Source organism: Notamacropus eugenii, chromosome 2 (genome assembly GCF_028372415.1).
Source record: "Notamacropus eugenii isolate mMacEug1 chromosome 2, mMacEug1.pri_v2, whole genome shotgun sequence".
Lineage (NCBI taxonomy): Eukaryota > Metazoa > Chordata > Mammalia > Diprotodontia > Macropodidae > Notamacropus > Notamacropus eugenii.
In genome coordinates, this window is record NC_092873.1 from 86,638,242 (window position 1) to 86,646,987 (window position 8,746).

The 8,746-nt window shown below is 35.5% G+C and overlaps 1 protein-coding gene across 1 annotated transcript in view; it reads left to right on the forward strand.

The window, feature by feature from the left end:
• Positions 1–7,617, forward strand: part of LOC140522730 (antigen WC1.1-like) — a 98,987-nt gene extending 91,370 nt beyond the window's left edge. Inside the window, exons 23-25 of the mRNA XM_072638030.1 lie at positions 5,991–6,305; positions 6,546–6,623; positions 7,511–7,617. Coding sequence (XP_072494131.1) covers positions 5,991–6,305; positions 6,546–6,623; positions 7,511–7,617 — 500 coding nt within the window. The remainder of the gene's footprint in view (positions 1–5,990; positions 6,306–6,545; positions 6,624–7,510) is intronic.
• Positions 7,618–8,746: the final 1,129 nt, after the last annotated feature.

Below are 8,746 nucleotides of genomic sequence, written 5' to 3' on the forward strand. Positions count from 1 at the left end.
GGTCTCTAATTTGTTTCTGCCAAACCACTTTTCAGTTTTCCTGCAGTTTTTGTCAAATAGTGAGTTCTTGTTTCAAAAGTCTAGATCTTATTATTTAACAAATAAGAATTAGCATGGTCACCTACTACTGTGTATTGTGTATTTAATTTATTGCATTGACAAGCTACACTATTTATTAACCAGTATCAGGTTATTTTGATGATTACTACTTTGTAATACAGTTTGAGATCTGGCATGTCCAGGTCACCTTCCTTCACACCTTTTTTTTTTTTGTGAATTCTATTGATATTCTTGACCTTTTTTCCAGATGAATTTTATCACTTTTTGCAGCTCTAAAAATATTTTTGGCCATTTGTTTGGTATGGTACTGAATAAATAAATTAATTTAGGAAGGATTTTCATTTTATTATATTGGCTTATCATACCCATGAGTAAGTCATATTTTTGCAGTCATATTTGACTTTCTTCGTGGGAAATGTGTTTTGTAATTCTATTCATATTGTTCTTAGGGTTGTCTTGTCAAGTAGACTCCCAAGTAGTTTTATATTATCTGTCATTATTTTAAGTGTGAGTTCTCTATGTATCTTTTGCTGCTGGATTTTGTTGGTAATAAATATATAGAAATACTGATGGTTTATTTGGATTTATTTTATATCCTGCAACTTTGCTGAAATTGTTCATCATTTCAACTAACATTTTTAATTGATTCTTTGGGATTCTCCAAGTGTATCATCTTATCATCTGCAAGGAGTAATAGTTGTATTTCCTCATTTACTCTTCTAATTCCTCCAATTTCTTTTCCTTTGCTTACTGCTATAGATTGCATTTCTAGTGCTCAAAGTGGGCATCCTTGATTCATTCTCGATCTCACTGCGTAGGCTTCTAACTTCTCCCCATGAGAGATAATACTCCCTGTTGGTTTTAGATAAACACTGCTTATCATTTTAAAGGAAGCTCTATTTATTCTAATGCTTTCCTGAGTTTTTAATAGGAATGAGTGTTGTATTTTGCCAAAATTTTTTCTGCATCTAGTGAGATAATCATGTGATTTTTATTTGTTTTGTTATTTATATAGTCCATTATACTGAAGTTTTCCCCAATATTGAACCACTCCTAAATTCCTGGTATAGATCCCAAATACTCATACTATATGAATATCATGATGATATATTGCTATAATCTCCCTGCTAATATCTTGTTTAAATTTTTCATCAATATTCACTAGAGAAATTTCTCTGTAGTTTTCTTTATCTGTTTTCCCTCTTCCTGGTTTATGTATCTGCTCCATATTTGTATCATAAAAGGGATTTGGTGGCATTCCATTTTGTCTTTTTTTCCCAAATAGTTTACACAGCATTAGAATTAATAGTTGCTTGGTAGTATTCGCTTATGAATCTGTCTAGTTCTGGGGATTTAAAAAAATAATTTACTTATTTTTAGTTTTCTACATTCAGTTCCACAAACTTTTGAGTTTTGAATTTTCTCTCTCTCCTTCCTCTTCCCCTACTCAAGATGGCATGCAGTCTGATACAGGCTCTACGGTGTACATTCCTATCAAATATATTTTTCCATTCTTCATGTTGTAAAGAAGAACTAGAACCAATGGGTTGAACTATGAGAAAAAAGAAACAAAACAAACAAAAACAAGACAGAAAAATAGTATACTTTGATCTGCATTCTGCATTTAGCCTCCATAGTTGTTTGGATGTAGATAACAGTTTCCGTCATGAGCCTTTTGAAGTTGTCTTAAATCACTGCATTGCTGAGAAGAGCTAAATCTATTAAAGACAGTCATTGCACAATGAGGCTGTAACTGTGTACAATGTTCTTCTGATTCTGCTCACCTCACTCAGCATCAGTTCTTATATGTCTTACCAGGTTTTTCTGAAGAGTGCTTGCTTATCATTTCTTATAGCAAAACAGTGTCCCACTACATTAATATATCACAACTTGTTCAGCCATTTCCCAAGTTTGATAGACCTCCCATCAATTTCCAACTATTTGCCACCACAAAAAGAACTGCTGTAAATATTTTTGTTCATATGGGTAATTTTGCTTTTTTTTTTTTTTTTTTTTGATCTCTTTAGTATATAGCCCTAGAAGTGATATTGCTGGGTCAAATGGTATGCACTTTTTTATAGTCCTTTGTGCGTAGTTTCCAATTGCTCTCCAAAGTGGATGGATCACTTTATATCTCCTCTGACAATGCATTAGTGTTCCAATTTTCCCACATCTTCTCCAACATTGATCATTTTTCTGTTTTGTCATGTTAGCCATTCTCATAGGTGTGATATGGTACCTAAGAGTCGTTTTGATTTATATTTCTATAGTCAATAATGATTTAGAGCATTTTTCATATGACTATAGATAGCTTTAATTTCTTCCTTTGAAAACCACTGCTTCATATCTTTTGACCATTTGCCAATTGGGGAATGACTTGTATTCTTATAAATTTGTCTCAATTATCTGTGTATTTAAGAAATGAGGCCTTTATCAGAGACATTAATTGTAAAATTCTTTCCCAATTTTCTGCTTTCCTTCTAATCTTGCTTACATTAACATGTTTGTGTAAAAATTTTTGAATGTAATGTATTCAAAATAAGCCATTTTGCATTTCATAATGTTCTCTATCACTTGTCTGGTCATAAATTCTTCCTTTCTCCATAAATCTGACAGGTAAGTTGTTCCTCCCTCTCTCAGTTTGCTTGCAGTATCAGCCTTTGTATCTAAATTGGGTACCCATTTGGACTTTATTTTGGTATGACAATGTAAGATATTGTTTCTGCTTGCAATTTTCCAGTTTTCCCAGCAGATTTTCTCAAATAGTGAGCCCTTATCCCAGAAGCTGAGGTCTTTGAGTTTACCAAACAGGATACCACTGAAGTCATTGACTACTGTGTTTTGTGTACCTAATCTATTCCACTGATCCAACACCTCATTTCTTAGCCAATACCAAGTAGTTTTGATGGTTCTGCTTTATGATATAATTTAAAGACTGGTATGACTAGGCCATGTTCTCTAGCCTTTCTTTTCATTAATTCCTGTGATATTTTGGACCTTTTGTTGTTCCAGATGATTTAAAAAAAATTTTTTTTCCAGGTCTCTAAAATATTTTTTGGTAGTTTCATTGGTGTGGCACTGAATAAGTAAATTAATCTAGGGAGAATTGCCATTTTTGTAATATTAGTTTGGCCTACCCATGAGCAACCAATATTTTCCAAATTATTAAGATCTAACTTTATTTGTGTGAAAAGTGTATTTTGTAATTGTGTTCATATAATTCTTGGGCTTGTTTTGGCAGGTAGACTCCCAAATATCTTATAATATCTACTATAACTTTCAATGGAATTTCTCTTTCTATCTCTTGCTTTTGGGCTTTCTTGGTAAGATATAGGAATGCTAATGATTTATGTGGGTTTATTTTATAACCTGAAACTTTGACACAGTTGTTTATAATTTCACATTGTTTCTTACTTAATTCTTTAGGATTCTCTAAATATACCATCATATCATCTGCAGAGAGTGATAGCTTTGTTCCTTCTTTGCTTATTCTCATTTCTTCAATTTCTTTTTCTTTTCTTATTGTTGAATCTATAGTTTCCAGTTCCATATTGAATAGCTATGGTAATAACAGACATCCTTGTTTTGCCCCAGTCTTTTTGGAAAGACTTCTTGTTTATCCTGGGAATTTTTTTTAAAGGCTCTCAGTGATAACGTGTTCAATTTCTTTTTTCCTAAATAGGATAATTTAAGTATTCTACTTCATCTTCTGTTAATCTGTGGGATTTTTCTGCATATTCATCAGTTTCACCTAGATTCACCTGACTCATTGTGATATAATTGGGAAAAATAGCTCCTAATGACTGTTATAACTTTCCTTTGGAGGTGAATTCAACCTTTTAATTTTTGATAATGGTAATTGAATTTTATTCTTAATTTTAAAGTCCAATCAACCAAAGATTTTATCTGTTTCACTTCCCCCAACCCCATAAAACCAACTCCTAGGTTTTTTTTTTTAATAGTTCAATGGTTTTTTTGTCATCAGCGTTATTCAGCTGTCCTTTGGTTTTCAAGATTTACAACTAAGTATTTTATTGTTGATTTTAATTTGACTTCCTTTCCAGTTTTTTTTGGTTATTTGTCCCCTTCATTGATTTGTTCTTTCTCTGTTTTGTTGATGTAAGCCTTTAGAGATACAAATTGTTCCCTAAGTACTGATTTGTCTGCATCCCTTTAATTTTGATATATTGTCTCATTGTCATTCTCTTTAATGGAATTATTTACTGTGTCTAATCATGATTTTGGATTATGTTATTTAGTTTCCAATTAATTTTCAATCCATGTTCCCATGTCTCTTTATTGAATATGATTTTATTGCATTATGATTTGAAAATAATGCATTTAATATATGTGGTTTTCAGCATTTGGTTCTGATGTTTTATGGCCTAATACATGATCATTCTTTTCTGTTGATATCATGTACTGCTGAGAAAAATGTATATCACATCTAACTTTTCTAACATCCCTTTCAATGTCTTAACTTCTTTCTTGCTTGTTTTTTTGGTTAGATTTAAATAATTCTGAGAGGGAAACTTGAGGTACCCCATTAGTATAGTTTTATTGTCTATTTCTTCTTGTAATTCATTTAACTTTTCCTTGAAGAATTTGGATGCTATGCCATTTGGTGAAGATATGTTTCGTAATGATATGAATTTATTGTCTCTGATACCTTTTAACAAGAAGCAATTTCCTTGATTATCTCATTTAATTAGATCTATTTTTGCTTTTGCTTTGTCTGAGATCTTGATTGCTACACTTGCTTTTTTTTAAACTTCAGCTAAAACATAACAGATTCTGCTCCAGCCTTATACCTTTACTCTGCATACAACTCTCTTCTTCAAGTCTGTTTTGTGTAAACAACATATTGTAGAATTCTGGTTTTTAATCCACTCTGCTATATGCGCTTTTTAAATAGATGCTTGATAATTTTTCAGCTTATTTCCTTATGTTTAACTCTATGTTAATGTTGGTCTCTGCTCCCATGGTAGAGGGGACACTGTTTGAAACATCACTGCTCTCCTAACCTGTACTGTGGACTGCACATTACCACAATTACTGTTTTCTGCCCCCGAATTCTGACTAAAGTCCTGGCCCCCTGTGGCTGGGCTCTCTAATGTTCAAGTGCTTTTTCTTGCCCTAATACTGTGACCTGGAACTGAGTACGGACAAAGTAATTGTGTCCTGCACCCAGTGCCAGGAAAGTATCCCTTGTAGTCTCTTTCTCACCACTTGTCTGACACCTTATTGTCTGTGAGTTGAGAGCTCTGTAAGACAGTGCCACAAATTCAGTTGTCCCCAAGGTCTGTTGCTGGCTAGTGTGGGGTGTGGCCTATTACTTGCTCCCTTGTGCAAGGGCTTGGGGCCTCACTTGCAGGTGTGGCATGCATTGCACTGCATTCCCCTCTTTCCCTTGAGACAGAACGTTCCTGGCAACCTTTCAAAATTGTCTTGGGCTGGAATATTCTTTTGCCCAGGGATTTTGTTGGCTTTACCACACCAGAGTTTATTTTGAGGCACTAGTTAAAGTTGTTTGGAGTTTGGGAGAGGTTGGGTGAGTCCTTGCCTTACTCCACCATATTGACTATGCCTTTTCAAAGGTGTCCAATCTGTCTTGCGTATAGCTTGTTTATACAAAGTCAGTGACCATTTTTAAAGCAAGTACTTTGTGTCAGGCACTATACTAAGCCCTGGTGACACCAAGAAATTCAGGAAAGCCATACCTGCTTTCAAAGAGCTCAAAGTCTAATGGGGTAGGCAAAATGAAAACAGCTTTGTATGAACATGATATAGAAAGAAGAAAATTGACTCCCCAACCTCCAGTCACTGCACAGGTATCTCAGTTCCTCCTTATCTGTACCCAGGGCAATCAGAGGTTCTTCACTTCTATCTGGGACTTTAACAGCTGGTGTTGTTGTTTTTTTTTTTTCCAGATAAAGACAAAATCCGACTCAGTGGAGGAGAGACCCGATGCTCTGGACGAGTGGAGATCTGGCATAAAGGCTCTTGGGGGACAGTATGTGATGACTCCTGGGACCTAGCAGATGCTAATGTGGTTTGTCGGCAGCTGGGCTGTGGATCTGCTTTGGCTGCCCTGGAAAAGGCTGTATTTGGCCCAGGAAGTGGAACCATCTGGTTGGATGAAGTGAAGTGCACAGGGAGGGAGTCCTTTCTGTGGGATTGCCGTGCAGATCCCTGGGGTAAGAGTAACTGTTATCATACCGAGGATGCTGGTGTTGTGTGCTCAGGTGAGTGTAAAGGACACAAGATGGGGTTGGGAGCTCTGCGAACAGATATTAAGCTGGAGGACATAGGGCTAGAGTGTGTATCTAAATGGAGCTTCCCCAGGTCTAGTATTCTGGGCTTGTTCCAGACTCACACACTGAGGAGAATGGTTCGTACATAGGACTACCAATTCATTAAACAGTCTCGTTGACAGAAGTGATCACTTCCCTTCCAAGTCAGCAGAAATGGCACTTGTTGATCTGTCTCTCTCTCATCCTTTTCTTTGTCTCTCATTCTCTCCTACTCTGTCTCTGTCTTTTTACTTCTCTGTCTTTATCTATGTTTCTGTGTCTCTGCCTTTGTCGTTCTCTGTTTATATCTCTCTCTGTCTCTTTCTTTCTGTCTATGTCTCTGCTCAGTCTCTGTCCTTCTGTCTATGTCTCTGTTTCTCTCTGTCTTTCTCTCTCTATGTATATGACTATGTGTGTGTGTGTGTGTGTGTGTGTGTGTGTGTGTGTGTGTGTGTGTGCGTGTGCCAGAATAATACTGGCCTGGCCCTGCAATTCACCAATCTATATATGTACATTGAACTTCTTCATATTGGCATTTGTATTTCAAATGAACAAGTTGTTTTTTCTTCTTCTTCCCTTATTTCTTATTTTGGTGGTGGGCCCCCATGGCTTAGCACAAAGTTATAGGAATGTTTGTTAAATACACTTATTTCTTTGCACCTGAGTTATAGTTCTCAAATATTCTAGAAGTAGCTGGAAATTAACCATGGAAAAACATGGAAATTGTACTTGAAATATGAAGTGCAAAATTCCAGAAACAACCTTGGGCATTTCATAAACAGTTTATAAAGATCTCAAAGTAACTGAAATAAGGATCCTCTAAACATGCCTTATCTGAAATAAAGGAAGAGAAAAGATGAATAAAACTGCTGAAAATTAAAAAGAAAAGAATACCTGGAGGGCAGAGCCAAGATGGCAGAGTAATTGCAGGGAATTGCTTGAGCTCTCCCCCAAACCCTTCCAAATACTTGTAAAAATGACTTCAAACAAATTTTAGAGGAGCAGAACCCACAAAATGACAGAGTAGCACTGGTGCAGCAGAGCTTGTAGCAGCATTGGAGAGAAAATTTTCTCACATTTGCAAGGCAAAAAAGAGTATTTGTGGTAACTCAGAGACCAGAACACTGGCCAGGAGAGAAGTAAACATCTTTATTTAGATTATGCCATCTTGGAAGAACTGAAAATTTATAGGTCCCTACAAGAATCTCTGAAAACAGCCGTACAAGAGCTGGGAAATTTGGATCAGTACACCCTCCACACTTGAAGCAGAGTCCCACCTTTACAAAGAGTTAGAAAGGTCAAGTATGTAGCTAGGAAAATAAGCAAACCAAAAAAAGACCTTCTGAATATAGAATCTTACTTTGGTGACAAAGAAGATCAAAACATACAACCAGAAGTAGACAAAAAAGTCAAAGCTTCTACATCCTAAGCCTCCACAAAATGTATGAATTGGTCTCAGTCCATGGAAGAGCTCAAAAAGTAGTTTGAAAATTAAATGACATGTAGAGGAAAAATTGGGAAGAGAAATGAGAATGATGAACAAATATCATGAAAAATGAGTCAACAGCTTGCTAATGGAGATGCAAAAAATAGAGAAGAAAATAATACCTTAGAACATACACTAACCCAAATGGCAAAAGAGGTCCAAAAAGTCAATGAGGAGAAGAATGCCTTAAAAAGCAGAAAGAGACTAATGTAAAAGGAAGTTCAAGAGCTAACTGAAGGAAGTAATTCCTTCAAAATCAAGATAGAGCAAATGGAAGCTAATAAATCAATGAGAAATCAGGAAATTATAAAACAAAACCAAAAGAATGAAAAAATAGAAGACAACATGAAACATTTCTTTGGAATAACAATTGACCTAGAAAATGGATACGGGAAAGATAATTTAAAAATTATTAGGCTGCCTGAAATTATTAGGCTACATGATTTAAAAAAGAGCCTAGATATCATTTTTCAGGAAATTATCAAGGAAAACTGCCCTGATATCCTAGACCAGAGGACAAAATAGATACTGAAAGAATCCACCCGTCACTTCTTGAAAGAGCTTCTGAAAGAAAAACTCCTACAAATATAGCCAAATTCCTGAGTTCTGAGGTCCAGGAGAAAATATTACATGGAGCCAGATAGAAAGAATTCAAATACTGTGGAAACACAATTGGGATAACACAAGATTTAGCAGCTTCTATATTAAGGGAACAGAGGACTTGGAATATGACATTCTGTAGGTCAAAGGAGGTAGGATTAAAACCAAGAATAAACTACCCAGCAAAAATGAACAAATCATTCAGAGGAAAAATGGACGTTCAATTAAATAGAGTATCTTAAAGCATTCTTGATGAGAAGACCAGAGCTGAGTAGAAAATTTGCCTTTCAAATACAAGACTCAATAG